Here is an 18,050-nt window from a genome sequence, read left to right on the forward strand (position 1 = left end):
AAGGAATACATTCTAGTTGTACCTAAAAGCCACATGCAGCACTTTGTCTAAGACGACAAAAAGTCACAACACATCTGCCTTCAGTTAAAATTTACAGTCTGCAAGCCATTTTCTACACTTCCTTGTTAAAGTAATTTCTTAGTTTCTGCATATCTTGGTCAACTCAATGTTACACCTTACTCTAGATTAGCAAGAGGCACCCATCTGCTTTGCAGAAAACAGTTTGACTTTTTTGAAACTTTGCACTTATATCAAGTTCAAAAAAGAATCTTGATCAGTATGACACAAAAAACAAATATTATGAGATTACTCTCTGAGATTTGGAAAACTAAGAGGCATTTCTTATGGATCACTTCTTTCCTTTTTCAGAGCTGATGTACAGAACCCTACAATTAATCCTACACCTCTGTGCAACTTGGAAAAAATCTCCCTCCAAAAGCAGGATTAAAATATTATTATTGGCTAACACATTTTATATAGTTCAATGACTGAAGAAAATTACTTCAGAGTCACAAAGTAAATCAATTTTATCTTTTAAAAAACAGTACAAACGTAATCCAACTCAAGCAAGCATAACCTCATAAAAGGTTTCAAGCAGGCAGAGGGTGCTAAGAAGGCTTTATTATTCCCAAGACTACTTGGCCAACAATACATCAATACCAATCATCTGCAGAGATTAACAGAACAGTATCTCAGCACAACAAGATCTTGTCTTAGACAAGTGAAATCAGGTATGGTAGTCTGTACGACCCCCATTAAAAGTCAAGGCCCTATAAAAAGCAGTGCAACATCATTCACAACTTTCATTTTCTGTATCACTAATCAACATCATACAGTGACAATTGTATTTATTCTTAGCAGTTTGTACCTGTTTTGGAGTTGGAATAATTTTTCTACAGGACTAAAGATAATATGCAACACAGACTTCAAACAATTTTCTACCTTACAGCATATTATCGCCTTACCATGCTAAGGACTGAGGCCAACAATTGCTCTACACTCATAACCCTAATGATATAGATTTGCAAAATTTAACCCTACGCTATAAAAGCTGTCTATAAAATGCGTTTCCATTATTTAAAGAGTTCCTTTGTTTTAATTCTGCATAACGCTCTTAAAAATAAAAAAATAGCTAGATTCTATTTATTACTTGCAATATGTATATAATGGCAGTAATTTCTTGCTTTCACAGACAGTCAGAAAAGCAGGTCAAAGAATTACAAACAATAAAACTGTCCTCAGGAATGAATTTAAATTAGTGAATCAGCTTCTTTAAGGAATTATCACTGCACCATATATATTTTCTTGATATGCATAACAATAAGCATGATTTTTCAGGCAGCAACAAATTTGTAAAATCTTTAAAGGAATTGCTTTTTCAATACAGCTATTCCAGGGTAATACATCACTACTTCCAGATGGCACAAAACAAATTCACTACATTAAGACCTGTCATGATTTTATATTACTTCAAGCAAATGGAAAGTATGACATGAAAAAAAATCATAACCACCAACACTTGGATCCAATTTCCTCAAACTTTTGCTTAAACTAGCAACAACTTTACTTAAACAGGAAAAAAGCCAACTGAAATTTCAGCTTCCATTAAAAAAAATTCAATTCATCTACATTAAAGAGTGAATAGAATTACATAATAAAGTTAGAAGCAAAATAACTGACAAATCATCTCCTCTATTAGTAAGTTGATCTCCAAAACAGATCTATAAAACGTTACATCAGGTGATTACCTCACCAATTATGCCTAAAACAGCAATTCTGGCAATACCACATAAAATTACAATACTGCTAAGCACAACGGTGGGGGAAAAAAAAAGTGTGATCAACAAATGCTGGAGACCTGCTTTATGCCTTGCCTTAAAAACATCTCCACCAATTGCTACAGTAGTTGAAAAATGTTATATCAGTGCCTCAGTACAAGCTCAGTGATGATTACATCATTACTATTTGAACAAACCAATTATTTTTCAATTATCCTATCCTTATACAGATTTCAAATGGATCTCTTCACTGTTGAAGAAAAAGGGAGAAATGCCTAAGTGATATATATGCCCTCTAGTCTCAAGCTGAAAAGAGAGGGGAATCAAATTAAACTTCTCCAAATAGAGAAAAGCTTCAGAGAAGGCCTAATTTAATTATTACCTTTTAAAGTTCATAATTGTTTCTGCTATCTTCCAACTGTACCCACATTTTCCACTCTATTACAGAATGTTTGACAGACTCCGTTCTACTGTTTAGTAACAGCTTGCCTATTTCTATTTAAGGTTATCTTTTCTCTCTGCTATCACTGTAATTTCAAACAGCTGAGAAAAGACAAAGTGCTTAGAAAGCACAGTCATTATTAGACGCAAAGTTTTGCCAGAGGAACAAAAATTTAAAAATACTTTATTTTCACTTGTTTTACTGTATTAAATGTTAATTGTAGTCAGAATCAACATTTTTGTGTTTAAGATTAAATTCAGTATTTGCCACTACATGTTTTGAAGCAGCAAATCTTTCAAAAAAAACTGAAGGCAAGGAGAGCCTGCAACATATCTTGACTCAGAACACAACAGTTCACAGACTAAATCAGATTTATATTATTTAACTACAGTTACTCAAATTAATTCTCAAAGAAATCTTATTTTTCCTCCAGACAATCAGTAATACATTTTTGTTATCTGGGACAGAGACAGGAAAGTTTTTGGACGCTTTAATCTTTCTTCATCAGAGAAAAGAACTGATGGGAAACTGTGAAACATAATACATTTCAGAATGAGGTTAGTGCAGAAAAATTTACAAAAGTGGACACACAAGATTATAAACTCTAGCCATAAAACATCCTTTCAGTATTTTTGAAATCCAACAAAAATTGTACAGAAAAAGTGGCCCAACTCCAGATATACTTCAATCAGACAAAAAAGCCTTATGGAACATGTTCTCTTAACTCTCCCATTCTTACCAGTGCTGTTGACAGGCTGAGCTTCAAGTGGTTTTGGTACTGGTGTATTTTTAGGTCTGGCTGCAACATGAGTAGGAGATGGTGTGCTGTCTCCATTAACAGCTTCTATACAGAATGTATTCTGTACTACAGAGTTGGAAGGTACTTGATTGTCTATCCCATTAGAAATGTCACAAGCCGATCTTGGTAAAAATAAAAGATCATTTCAGGTTATTACAAACAACAGTTACAAAACTAAACCAAATCCTACACTAAATCACGCTATAGAAATGGCAGTAGTTCATAAATCACAACAGTTTATGGAATGGTGTTTGCAGCCTCAGTAATAGTCAAGTGCAAGACCAAAACAATTAAGAAAAAGGCAAAAATTAGTTTTGAGTATTTTAGATACTTATAATGGTAAGATTTGTCATTTTCACTTCCTCTTTTACTTGTAATGACATATTGGAATTGAGTTGAACAGACTGATGCACCTGCCACATCTTCCAAAAAGGCCTTAGGAACTCTTCCAAAGTGCAGCTATGAGCAGGAAAACTTTATCTCTCATTAAGCAACAGGAACAATTGGGTTTGTTAGTCATATTACTAAAAATAGTTATACCATAAGAAAGCAACAAAATTCTCCCTCAGTAGAAGGAAAATAAGATGAGCTTCTCTACACTCATCATTGGCAGGATGGGACATTATGATGACAAATACACACAGGCAGCTCTGTGTTTACAAGGCCACATGGAAATAAATGCAGTTTGAGGGCTCGTGAATGGAGTTTTGTTCAATTACACTGTTTTTTTACTTAAATCTATTCCAGAATGCTTAAAGCCACCCACAAGAGATACATATCGTGAAAATTACACTCAGTGCCAACTCTCTATCTTCTCAAGGAATAGAGGCTAAATATTGAAGAAAAGTTAAACAGATGACAAAAATGTTAGAATAGTTAAAAGTCCAACTTTGCAGAGTAAGAAGGGAAGAAGCAGCATTTCCATGCTACCTTATCCAACTCCAAACCAGTAGTATAAACAGAGAATAAAAGCATTATCCCTTTTCAACTCTGTACTACAAACCCAATTTAGCTTCCGAAAGACATGCAAAGAAGCTACCTTAAAGCTTTTCTTCCTCTCTTAATTTTAAAACTGTAAATCAAAAGTCCTGGATAGTTGTATTGAAAACTACTGTAAATTAAAATATCAACATCAAGAGCAGGATCCCAGTAAAAGACGTATCTCCAGCAACAACAGCTGAAAGAAATTATTGTTACTACTGTTTCAAAATGGTATGCAGATGAATTTCAATTTCAATTGGGACTTGTAGCAGTCCCAAACCTTTCTAAAGAAAACAAAGGATAAGCAGCTTTTTATCCTCACTCCTTCATATTGGGCACCCATCGGGGAACAGAGACAAACTTCCATGTATTGAAAAAAAGAATCAAGTTGAGCATACAAGGACAAATGTGTCCTTGTCACTCAAATGCATAGCAACTGTATGTTTTTTCACTCCAACGGGTGTCAACAACTTACACAGTAAGGGGCTCCATGTAGGGTACCTGAGCAGGGCAGTAAATTGTTCTGAATGTTGGCCTGTTTGTCTTACTAGTGGTAAGGGGGCAAAAAAACTACTCCTACTTCTCTCCAGTCAGTCCTTGAGCTGGTATAACAACATAGAAGAAAATAACGAAGTTCTAAATTGGTCCCAAAGTCTTTTTCTTGCCACTTCAGGGTGGAGCAGGCAAAGCCTTTGCCTCAGTGTTATTAATACTGCTTGCGAAACTCAACAAGTCTCCTAAACAAGTTCCTGATCGCAACCTTAAAAAGGGTGAGGGAGAAGTAATTCAGGCTTTTTTTTCCTTTTCCTTCCGTTCAGATGCTACATTGCAACAAGATGATAGATGTTAGCAGAAAGAGTTCTTAAACAACAAAAGAAAACAAATGGAATAAGTACATAAAACCACACTGAACCACTGCTCCCTAATTTCTTCTGCAGCATTCCACAGATTTTCAATCAGTTGACAGCAAAGAACAGAAGTGTCAATTTAATTTTTTCAAGTTAAATTATGTAATTATCAAACAAGTAATGTTTCTAAAACCTATGGCAACATATTTTAGACCTTGACAGTTAAAATCTATTGCCTTCAAAAAAATGAAAAGAAACCCAAACAAACAAAAAAACCAACCAAACAAAAAAACAACCAAACAAAAACCCAACCAAAAAAAAACCCCACACCAAAACACAAATAACCCAAACGTTTCAACAGAAAAATTTGCTAATATACTTCATATAGTGTAAAACATAAAAATAAATTCCAACCTGGATGAACTTCTTGCTGAAGCATCTCTGCTTTCATGCACAGCTTCACCATTTTGCTGAACTTCTACTGAACAGTAAGAAACAAATTCAACAGAAATATTTTATTATATCTGCTTGAAATCTTAATCCAAATATTACCATTTGATTTAATTGTTTTAACTTACTGGTCGCTGATGAACTGAGATTTGTAAGAGATTCTTGTTCAACAACCAAACCATCTAGCACAACTGTCAGTTCACCTGTTTGCACCATGCCACTCTTGTTTTCCAAAGAGAGTTTCAACTGTTCTTTCACCTTCTCCACTAAAAATGGAGTTGGGGTGGGTAGGGGAAGAGAAGGAGAGAAGGGATAAAGGAAATATTAAATTCTAAATCATATTCATATTAAAAGAGACTTTCAACACAAATGTGATGCATGTATTTAGTTCTATAATATATATTCAGATGATTGAAATCAACACAGTAATCACTATGGAGCTGTGTACATTTACATCTGCTGTGGGTAAACACATAGTTTATTTTAAAAATGAATTGACCATTTATATAGTATATTCTACAAATATGCTATAGAATTCATGTGGTTTCAGTACTTTGTTATTAGTGATTTCCCAGGTTTGCTATTTCCACTAAGCCCCTTTGAAATTATGCACTACCTACACAACATGTGATGGCTTAAAGTCAAACAACTTCTGAACTACACATCCAAATATTACAAGTCACTGGGAACCTCACTATACAACCAGAGCTTATGTTCATTTCTTGTATCACCTTCTAAAACTAATTCTAAAAGACCACTGAAGAGAACATGTTTTTGAGGAAGAAGTAAATGCAAAGACTGCATAAAGTGCTTCCTGATTTTTTAAAACTATCTTTAGTAAACCCTTACTAGGATTTTCATAGATGGTGACTCCAAAGATTAAACAGTAACAGAGAGGATGCCTCAGGTAATCAAAAATTAAATCAGAAACTATTCTCACCAAAAGAAACTTTCAGATAATTGATACATGGTGCAATAAAAGAATTCAATCTGACAGACAAGCAATGGTCACATTTGTAGAGAGACATAAATAATCCAGAGGTAAAACATGCTGTGGATGCTGCATAATTCTCTCTAAATCAAGTAGTACAACAGTTAAACTACATGTCATAAATTCGACATGGTAAGCTATGAGTTCACATTAATCAGGTTAAAATTGTTAAGACCTTTCAGTAATTGTGGTCTCAGATTAAAAGATTACTACCGTATTTCCCTCCATATGATAACATTCCAAGTTGAAGTTAAAGCTCATTGTACACTCCTGTGCATTAACCTAGCATTTCCTTATTTTTTTCCTCTTAACATGTATCATAATTGAACAGTAAACATGAAAACACAGAAGGCTACCATAACTTATTGCCAGATACCCTCAAGCTGTAACTTTGAAGAGCAGGTTCAACATTGTAGCTGGGCAGCAGTTACTAGCAGACACACACTGCTATATTACAATGGATTTCAAAGGACTCTAAATCTCTGAATCAAGCACAAAGCTCTCAAGTCTACCAAATTATTGATCTAGCAATGTGCATTTTGGAAAATGGTACTACGTCAAAGAGGAGAAAGAAGAAACTAGCCTACCACAGAGTTGTTAAATTAACATATTTATGAATCCTAACTTTTCCAAAGGCTGGTTGGTTTAACTTCTGCTATTTTAACAGGTTATCTTCCTAAAACAGATCAAGAGTTGGCTGTAGTTCAACTGAGTTGGCAAAAAAACTATGAGGTGTGTGGGCAGCAATTTAATACTGGTGGTGTTTAGCAGAGAAAGCAACCACACTAATTCTAAAGTTTCTGCATTTAGTGGACTTTCCCTTTCCATCTTCTTGAGCAAAGAGCCTTTCAAGTGCTCCATTTTAGATTAGGTATCAATAACTGAATGACTGAAGTATACGAATCAGACTATTCTACCACTGAATTCTTGGATAATCTAGTATGTGTCAAACTAGTGACTTGCCCAAATCAGAAACACTGCACATAAATTACTTTTGGTGCAATGTGCAACAAACTCAGTCAACCATTCCCTGAAAGAATTTGTCAAGTTGTTAGATCCTACATCCTCTGGATCTACAGTAAAAAAACATTAACTATTTTGTTAGAAATAGTTAAAATACTAATTAATCTCTTTTTTTTTGCTAGCATCATTAAAACCCAGTTTTTTTCTGATACATTTTTCTTATTTAAAAAGTAAATTTTCTTCTTAACTATGGAATCTCGTGCAGAATCTTTATAATACTGAAGAAGCCCCACTTAATTTTGGATTGTTTCAATTTTCTGTGAGAATCAGAAAAATGAAGCTTTTTTTTTTTTGGCTCTCCTTTCCCCCCACCTTCCTAAACAGAGATCTCAGATTTGTATGTCTAACTTGTGAGAAAGGTTAAGATTGGTTTAGCTGGAATTCTACTGCCACTCTGGAGTGGAATTTAAAGTGTGGATTCACCATCTTCTTGTACTAAAGAAAAAAATTTTGAAAAGCAAATTAGAAGACCTGTTTTAATTCTATTAAAGACATTTAAAATTAGAAGTTACATAGAACAAACAATCTCTAATGTACTAAAAGGAAGTTCTCAATTGTTTCATTAATCAATGGTTTCTACTGATTGCTGGTCAGCTAAATTATGAGGAAAAATATCCAGCCTTTTTATTAGTGACTCCAGAGAAGGAAAACATGAAAAATTACATGGCTTTTCTAAAAGTTTAACTTTTTTTTGTTACCAAATCTAAAACAGATCTTCTAGAAAATTAGTTATTAGTTTGCTACAAAACATTGTATTTAATCACTTCTGCTTTTACTTAATTTGCAGTAACTCATACTCTGGTGTTTGTTTCAAAACTATTATATCCCATTGTTACATTTAAATTGCTTTCAATAGCACAGACATCTCTAGAAGAGATAAGTAAAGACATCAACTGAAAGTCAGTTGTAATTACAAGTATAGTTAGTAGTCTGGTTTCCAGTTTGATATATAGATTAGTAATAATAATTCTACTTTATTCAAAATATCCTTCGTGATAACTTACATTTTCTATTGTGTATTTCCAAAGCTTGTCTCAAGTCTACAGTGGCTCTTCCTAATAAAGCATCTGCTTTTAAAGTGTGATGGCTCCACACTCTAAATTCCAGCGTAGTCTGTGGAGTCACATTCCTGCACATAAAATACATTTTTTAAAAAAATATATACAGATTTTAAAGTATTCGTTTTTGTAATTAGTAGTATTTGAACTTAATTCACTTTCTCATTGTATTTCCTGATACTCATGAACTAAGTTTTCGTATTGCAAGGGGAAATTTTTAACTAAGAACTGCAAAACGCTATGATATTTATACTTAGGATCAAACTTAAAGTGCATTACTACAATAGCATAAAGTATTTGAGAAGTACCAGAATAACCTACACTAAGCTCAAATCTCAGTTATATAAAATATGTCTTTATTTATGAAAGGCATATTTTCCCATATTTCTCACTATTCCAGAGTTCTAGCTAAAATCTCACATTATTAAAGGAGAAAGAGGTGGGAAGTATATTTTTATGTCCCTAAAAAGAAAAATACTAAATATTTTTTAAAAAGGAAAAAAGAACCAAACAGCTACTAGCAAGCATGAAGAACCCTCTTAATGGGTGTCAGTTTGCCATGAAAGTATTTTTAAAACATCTTTTATGAATCCACAAATATATATGAAACCATAAGGCATACTCACAGAAATCAGAGGGGAAAAATCAAATGATGAAGCTAAAGTAAAAACTGGAGGGAAGCAGAGAGGTAAAGGACCCAATTACAGTAGTATTATGATAACCTTTGGCATTGATCTCTCCCCTACTCAAGAAGGAAAATGGGAATCTATGCTAGAGTAGTTTTGTAGTACAGGGTCTAGTACTGCAAGGGTGCTCTGGGCTGTGAAAAATGGGAGTAGAAGTACTTTACTGCAAAAAGTCAAAGGCTGCACATCCATTAGTATTGATCTAATATATACAGAAAGTTATATCAATATTGATGAAAACAATAAGAACAACTCCCACCCTCCCAACAACAAGACTAACTCTACAGTCACTTGAACATGTTGGACAATGTGGATCATTGTTGCTGAAACATATGAGAAAATATATTTTTTGCGTTTTGAATAGGCCTCCTTCTAATGGAAGTCTTACTACAAGACCAGCTCAACAAAGAAAAGAAAAAAAAACCCAACAACTACATAGAGAAAATATATTGCTGACCCCCAGAAGTGAGGAGAATTTGGTAAGTTCACTTATCCTCAAACAGACTGGGCAACTGAAGCAACAATACCATTCCATTAGCCAGAGGAAGAGGTGGCCAGAATACCTTAAACATATATATAAGGGTAAGATCCTAAGTAAGTAATACTGATGATGGAATAAGTCTGCTTGGTTGTATTATGCATTGCGAATTACCTCATTTCTATCATATTACCAGATCCTGCAAATCAAATCTGCCTCCTCAAGCAAAACTCTGGTCGCTGTGAATATACTGGTAGCTCAGTACTTGTTCTAGTAATAACTCCTGGAAATCATCGTCAGGTCCAGTATTATTCTCTTTTGCAAGACTGCAAAGGGCTAGTAAATTCACTAAACCCAATATACTGAGAAATGCGTCACATGAATACCCCACTTGCTTCAGCCCAGGTCTGGAGTAAATAAGTAAGTGTTCCCAAGCAAAGAGTTTCCCAAAGTTCGGTAAGTTGTACCACTCCTCCCTCTCTAGCACTGTTAGTTATGAGAACCTAGTATGGCTCCTACTACTAACAAAGCTGGCTATTGCACACAGACACTTCACGTGCTGTGATATGTACCGGCCCAGGCTCAATGCCACTTGATAGTAGCTATCCTGTTCCTAGACCCAAGTCTGAACCAGTACAATCTTGCTTGTATAATAAAGCATTCTAGCCAATTGCACAGTGCAAGATTGCCAGTTTTTCACGGTGTCATATTTAGGTATATCTACAGCCCTAGCACAGTTAAACCAAACTAAACCATAAGAAGATTAAAAAGGTCTACTATCAGGAAAAGTTGCAAGGTCACTTTGCAGTAAACTGTTTTTGAGTGCATATCCCTTAATATTTCTTCCTCATCAGAGGAAAAAATTAACATCCTCATAACTACTACTTACCCATCTGAGATTCTTTTCCTTTTAAAGTTGAGAATTACATGGTTACAACTAGTAACTCCTTCTAGCAAGTTGTGCTAACACAGCACTAACAAATATCAAGACTAAAGCCTGTACAGCAACTGTATGCAAGTAACACTCTCTGTACAAAACATTGTAAGAATTGAGGAAAAAAATTCATTTGAGATAAATATCATCTTATGTCTGCATTTAGACATCAACAGCCAGAGTAAACTATGTAGGCATCCAAGTTTAGTAAATATTTGCCAGCAACATCTGTCTAATAAATAGTATTAAACAACCAAAAAAATCTACTTACACTGTCAGCTGTTCATCCCATTTGGGATTTGAAGAACTACTTGATTTTGCTGTTTTCTTAATTTCTCCATCTGCAGTTAATTCCGTGTAGAAAGTTGTTCCAAACCAATTCTTTTTCCGTTTCAGTTTGGCACTAGAAACTAATAAAACACATTGCTTTATCTATAACAGCACACTGTTACTGAAAAACAGATAATGTACTGCCTACACGTTGTAGGAAATACATTGCATGGCAATGTTATTTCTCACCCTCTCTACTTCTGCTGAATAGAGAGAAGATAATGCAAAAATGGTAGCTTTTATTTTCAAAAGCCACTTTGTCAGATAGTGGAAACCAAGTGTCACATACTCTTTTCACCACATACTGGCAGGATTGGTTGGAGAGGCGGCACAATTATTTTAGGGATAAACGCTGAAAATAATGTGGGTTATTTTCTTACTGTTCTTCCCATTCTTACCTTAAATGAAAAATACCTAAGTATGATACATCTTATGATGCATCTGAGAGATTAATAGACCTTTTTTTTTAGTTATATATTGTTATGAAAGCATATGCAGTTCACGCCTATTTCAAAAATGTCCCCGTATATCAAACCCTGTATATAGAGCTTCATTTCCTTGCCTGTATTATCCATGTGGTTAACCTGTGGTTTTACACATCAGTTTGTTAAAAGTAAGAAATCAGCTCAGATTTCCCTTATTTAAACAGCTTTGCAGATGAACATAAAAGTTTCAGCCAAATATTCATCAACTAAGATCAACTAGCACTTGATCAAAGAAACTATTTTTCACCTCCAAATCACTGGTGAGTTGCTCTGCGCTCCTGAACATAAATCTGTTCTCCCACTTCCTTGCCCGGCTGAGGAAGTCACTGTAAGAACAACAGCAACTTAACTACCAACATTTTAAATTCTATTTCAGGCAGATGTCATCTTCAGAATGCCACAACAATGGACTCACAGATGTACCTACCTATCTGCTGACTATGCCTTCCCTCTAATTCCTCCCATATTTCAGTGTAATTCTTGTTCCCACGACTTGCAAACTAAAGCAAGACTGAGTATTTTCAGACACTCAGAAATAATCCTTCCCTGTTGGTTTTCTATACAGTAATTGCTAATTCAATGATATGCGTGTGCTGATTTTGGCTGGGGTAGAGTTAATTTTCTTCACAGTGGCTGGTATGGGGCTGTGTTCTGGATTTGTGCTGAACACAGGGTTGATAATACAGAGATGCTTTTGTCATTGCTGAGCAGTGTTTGCACAGAGACAAGGCCTTTTCTGCTTTTTGTACTGCCACGCTGGCAAGGAAGTTGGGGGTGCATGGGAGGCTGGGAGGAGACACAGCCAGGACAGGTGGTCTTGACTGACCAAAGGGATATTCTATACCATAGGACATCATGTTCAATATATAAGAAGGAGGAAAGAGGGGAAGTCTGGAGTGATGCTGTTTGTCATCCCAAGTAACTGTTACATGTGATGGGGCTCTGCTCTCCTGGAGATGGCTGAGCAAATGCCTGCCCATGGGAAGCAGTGAATTAATTCCTTGTTTTGCTTTGCTTGTGTGGATGGCTTTTGCCTTCCCTATTAGTCTCTTTATCTCAACCCACAAGTTCTCTGGCTTTTACCCTTCTGATTCTATTCTTGATCCCACTGGTGGGGGAGTGAGCAAGTGGCTTCACAGGGCTTGGTGACTGGCTGGAGTTAAACCAACAATAACAGAAATTTAGTAAACTATCTGAAAGGGAGACATGTATCATAGAATCATAAAATTGACCAGGTTGGAAAAGACCTCTGAGATCATCAAGTCCAATCCTTGATCCAACACTGCTGTGGTTACTAGACAATATCACTAAGTGTCACATCCAGTCTCATCTTAAAAACCTCCAGGGATGGTGAATCCACCACCTCCCCAGGCAGCCCATTCCAATGCCTGACTACTCTCTCTGTAAAAAATTTTTTCCTAATATCCAACCTAAACCTCTTCTGGCACAGCTTAAGACCATGCCCTCTTGTCCTACCGCTGGTTGCCTGGGAGAAGAGACCAATGCCCACCTGGCTCCTCCTTTAAGGTAGTTGTAGAGAGTGATGAGGTCTTCCCAGAGCCTCCTCTTCTCCAAGTTAAACAACCCTCAGCCTCTCCTCATAGGACTTGTGCTCCAGTCCCTTCACCAGCCTCGTTGCTCTTTTCTGGACCTGCTCCAACACCTCAATATCCTTCCTGAACTGAGGGGACCAGAACTGGACACAGTACTAAAGGTGTGTCCTCCCCAGCGCTGAGTACAGGGGAAGAATCACTTCCCTGGTCCTGCTGCCACACTGTTCCTGATCCAGGCCAGGATGCCACTGGCCTTCTTGGCCACCTGGGCACACTGCCAGCTCATGTTCAGCTTCCTGTCAATCCAAACTCCCAGGTCTCTTTCTGCCTGGCTGCTCTCCAGCCACTGTCCCCAGCCTGTAGCGCTGCATGGGGGTTGTTGTGGCCAAAGTGCAGGACCCGGCACTTCGCCTTGTTGAACCTCATCCCGTTGGAATCAGCCCAATTCTCCAGCTTGTCCAGGTCCCTCTGAGGAGCCCTCCTGCCTTCCAGCAGATCAACACTCCCCCCCAACTCGGTGTCATCTGCAAATTTGTTAATGGAATTTCTGGATTACAGTATCCTGAGACATATACATTAGTTACTTAAAAGTGGGATGCAACCATCCAAGATTATAATGGCATTAGCCACAGACTTTTACTTAATTTCAATTAAAAGGTGCAAACTTAACTCCCTCACATTTGAAAAATCCAGTCTAAGTAATGCATCATGGTTCATAAAAGGGAACTGCTGCCTTGATAAAGATGAAAGCTTAAATGCAGAAAACTAAAAACATAATTCCATACACGGATCATATTATTTCATCTGAAATCACGATATATTTTTAAGCTTTGACAACCTCTACTTCTTCCACATTTTTCTTCCATAGTTTACTTTCTAAAAGCAAATTCAACATTTATTAAAACACAGGTATTTATTCATGATATTCAAGGTGCCTTTTAATTTCCCCCCCTTGTATCTGGTTATGTTTTAAGCAAGCTTTGAGTCATTAAACATAGAAGGAGACAATTATCATTTTTTGGTTAGGACATCTCTTAAAAAATTAAGAATAAGTAACAATACTAGCAAGACTTCGAAAAGAACTAACAAGACAGGATATCTCACCAAGCATATCTGAACAAATACTGATGGCAGAGCATGCCTGCAACCTGATGTATCTATTTGAACTCAAGCAAGTCACCACTCCATATGAATTTCCTTGTCTGCAAAATGAGTTTATGTTACTTGCTGCCTTATAAAACTTATATGTTTTAGGTATAGTTCTTGAAATACAAGTCTAGATTCTACAGCAGCATAAACAAAACTAAACATAAACATTCAGTGTCAGTCAGCAATACTACAGTCATAAATTCCTTGTCTCCCACTCCTTTCTCTGTGCTGCCACTGGCATTCCTGTGATCTTGCAATAAAGACTGGTTAGAAAACTAAACCTTCAGAAAACTAATCCTAAATGTTTTACAGACTTTTTCCCATTTGATCCTTGAACCAGATCTCTTGAAGTCAAGAGAAGCCTCAGTGCCAGAAAAACACAAGACTATTTACATAAGGAGCAGTTCAGCACAGCATACAAAATTATCATTTCTGTATACACATATCTGAAGTTAGGGGTCATTTGTGAAAGTCAGTTTGTTACTATATATATATATATTTTCAATCTACAGGTGGCTCCATCTCTGCTGTTAGTTTTTGCCAGTTTTGATGACTCATCACATTATTATGTGATCCTTACATAAGGTTAGTCAGTTTTAAGGTTCCTGTCTTATCTAATTTCATAAAATATTCATTTTGGGGGACTCTCCAACAATGTACTTTTTCTCAGATAACCTAGCCACCTTTGGATCACCCAGCATGACGCATCTTTCTTGAGATGCAGCTTTCATTAAGACATGGTATCTTATTCAAGTTTTGTCCAAATTTTTTTCAGGATAGCCTTAATATATTCTTGGCTATGCATCCATTCTTACTTCAGAGTTCCCAGATTTCTCAAAATCCCTGGAAAGTTTAAGTTAGCTACCAACAGAATACTTATATACATACATACACATATATTTATGGCAGATGTATTTATGCATAGTATCTTAACTATTTGCTGGTAACATTTTCACTTTTAACTGCTGTAACACTGCGATAATTAGCTATAACATCTGTTTATCTAGATGCACTTCACTTATATTCAGACCACAAGGAAGTCACAGTTCTGCTCCGCCACCCCACAAAAAGAGCAGCTAAGACTGACACCAATTCTCACATCACTGACCAGTTCTTATCCATGAGCAGCAAAGTGAATAATCTACTTGACCTGTTCAACATCTATGGAAAAAGTGTCCCCATCACAATCAGAAATTTCCAGGATTGTTTGTAGCCTATTGTGTTTACCTTCCAGCAGATGGCTGAATTCTGCCTCAAACTATGAGAACCAGCACAGCAAAAGCAACAAAAGTAAACAGTCACAAAAGACAATATAGTAAATTCTAACTGGATAGAAGGAATAACATTTTCACAGTGATGTGGTTCATACCCAGGAAAGTTGGCAATCTACAGGCTTTGAGATACTGAAAATTCAACTGGACAATACCATGGGCAACCTGATTCAAATTCAAAGGTATCCCTGCCTTCAGCAGAAAAATGGACTAGGAAATCACCAAGGGTCCCTTCCAACCTAAATTATTCCACTCGTCTGTGTAATCCAACTTGCTGCGCTAAGGATGTTATATAGCAATATTATTTTCAATAAACATTTACCTGATATGTAATGAAAGACCTTAATCTTCTGCAGGGTTAGAAAATTTCGTGATCTTCTCCAGTTCTTCTCCACCTTCACTATAACATTAGACCCATTTCCAGCTTGGATTTCACTACAATTGCCAATCTCTTTTGTAGAATTTTAGTAATATGTGTTCCCTCTTCAGAATATGTGTTATTAATTATTTGATCCCAAGCAAATTTCCTTGCAATTGTCCCTACTGTTGTACTGAATATCTTATGTTTTTTATTTTGAAGAGAAATTAAACTCTGTCATCCAACTCACTGTATAATCTCTATCTTCTAATCATCTACATGTCTTATAGTCACATTTTTAACTGTAACATTCACACTATTAATTAAAATATTAACCATAGTAGTTCATTTTTATACCATTTCCAAGATTGCTTTTTTAGAATACATATGTTTACCTGTAAAAATCACTACTTGCCTGTTACTTGCATCTGTAATCTTCCATTACGGGTGTTACTTGTATCAGATCTTGGTGAGGCTGTGGCCATGTCAGAGGTTTAGGCTTTAGCCTAGAAAGAGAAAAAAAAAAGCAAACAGGTAGCTTATTAAAAAGTACTTATCTCTACATGTTAGCTACAGCTATTAAATAAAATGTTCAACCAATCAAAAAGTTACCAAATGTTTTTTATGTATGGAAGAACACATAATTTCATAACAGCAGTTAAAAAAAGCAATCACTTTGGGAATTTGTCCCACGTTACATCTCTATGGATGTATATGTTACTTCAGTAACATATACATTTACATAGTTTAGAACAACTGTGTAAGGCAAGAATAGAAATTCAGCTATGACATATCAATATTCCTCTCTCTAGAAGACACACTTACGGTCTGATTTCAGATGAGCAAAGCACCCGCAACTTCAAATGAACAAAATGTCTGAAACATTTACATGCTTGAAAATCAAGCTGTCACCAGAACAATACACTCAAGCAGTAACGCAAGTGATTCAGACCCTAGATTTGCCATCAGCTTTCTACACCACTGTTATCCACCCACAAATCACTTCCCTCATCTATTGAGACAATAAGCCCTTTACAAGGACTACCCCACTCAGTGACTAAAACAGTGTGTCTCAAATCCCAGCTGGCGCATCTCTTGGTGCATCTGAAGCACATGCAAACAGCATCACTCCTGTCCTCCTGAATTACTACACCTGACATGCATCTAGAAGTAAAATATTCTGCTTCTATTAGACAACTATTTTTTCATTATCTGGATGAACTTCCAGATATTTATTTCTGTGTACACTGATTGGTTTCAATAATAATAATATGGGAACAGTTGTCACTAAACCTTTTTCATCATGCACCTCTATAAGTAAAAATATTTTGAGTACATACTTCCAATATGTGTGCATTTATTTATAAATTACATATATATATACTACTGTACTAATACATTCATTATATATAAAAACAGATGAGATAAAGATGAAATAAACAGTATTTTAAAACAATTTTTAATGGTACAAAAAATCTTTATGCTATTGCTAAAAAAAAGGAGGGTTTTTTTGTGAGACCCATATGATTGAATATGCTTCAGCATTTTTTAAAAAGTTGACTTAACACTTTATATTACAGTGATTTGAAGGTCTAGTTTTAAATTCAGTTTATTGGCTGTCATAGCCGGAAAAAACAATTTATAAAGATATGAACATCTAAATGAAAGTGCATCATTGGCTACACTTTCTAAATCATGACACTCATTTTTCATTCCCATCCACTAATTATACAAAATTTTTTCTTGAAGTTTGGCCAGTGGAAGGTGTTGCATTTCTATAATTTTAACAAATTTTCAGATTCTGAAACTCTTAATTGAGAGAACATTTAAACCGGTAAGGAAATTCTGCTTCCAAGTTTAAGTGTACAAATATGGGAGGTTTTATAGATGACATGCATCTTTTCTGGCAACAAAAAAATCCCACAGTGGTGTAAACATTTCCAAATATCTATTTTCAAAATGCTCTCTCCATAATATCAGCTTATTTCAAAAAGCAGTCATTTTCTTGCTCATTCTTAAAACGTCACCTTCACTTTCAAGAGAAGCTGTCTTAAGGGTCTTTATTTTTTTTACAATAACTGTTAGTCAGCATACTGCTGACAGTCACCTGTTATCATTGAACAGGTCAATTTGTAACAATCGTCTTTTTGTGAAATAAAACATAATTAATCATAATAATTAATAATAAAAACATAATAATTAATACGTTTTGCAGCTCTTCTAAGCACTTTGCCATGATAATCAGCAAACTTCTGCACGGTACAAAAGATTTTCCTGGTCATTCCCCACGTCATTACAGATTATTGTAAAGATTCTACTATTTAAAGGCCTTGTTTTCATACAATGAACCACAATTATGACATCCTGAAGCATTTTATGCACTTACAGCTCCAACTTCCTTCTTGCTTACCTATTCATGATGCAGTAAATAAATTC

The 18,050-nt window shown here is 35.6% G+C and overlaps 1 protein-coding gene across 4 annotated transcripts in view; it reads right to left on the minus strand.

The window, feature by feature from the left end:
* Positions 1-18,050, minus strand: part of WWP1 (WW domain containing E3 ubiquitin protein ligase 1) — a 58,437-nt gene that overhangs the window by 23,105 nt on the left and 17,282 nt on the right. For 2 of the 4 annotated variants that reach the window (XM_027682725.1, XM_027682641.1), the window contains exons 2-7: positions 16,030-16,120; positions 10,740-10,878; positions 8,317-8,441; positions 5,427-5,564; positions 5,263-5,329; positions 2,960-3,141 (exon numbers count right to left, since the gene is read on the minus strand). In XM_027682725.1, coding sequence (XP_027538526.1) covers positions 2,960-3,141; positions 5,263-5,329; positions 5,427-5,564; positions 8,317-8,441; positions 10,740-10,878; positions 16,030-16,099 — 721 coding nt within the window. In that variant the 5' untranslated portion in view covers positions 16,100-16,120. Of the gene's footprint in view, positions 1-2,959; positions 3,142-5,262; positions 5,330-5,426; positions 5,565-8,316; positions 8,442-10,739; positions 10,879-16,029; positions 16,121-18,050 lie in introns of those variants that run through there. The other 2 variants (XM_027682810.1, XM_027682881.1) reach the window with 2 other exon arrangements.

This window comes from Neopelma chrysocephalum, unplaced genomic scaffold (assembly GCF_003984885.1).
Source record: "Neopelma chrysocephalum unplaced genomic scaffold, ASM398488v2 Primary Assembly neopelma1_22, whole genome shotgun sequence".
Lineage (NCBI taxonomy): Eukaryota > Metazoa > Chordata > Aves > Passeriformes > Pipridae > Neopelma > Neopelma chrysocephalum.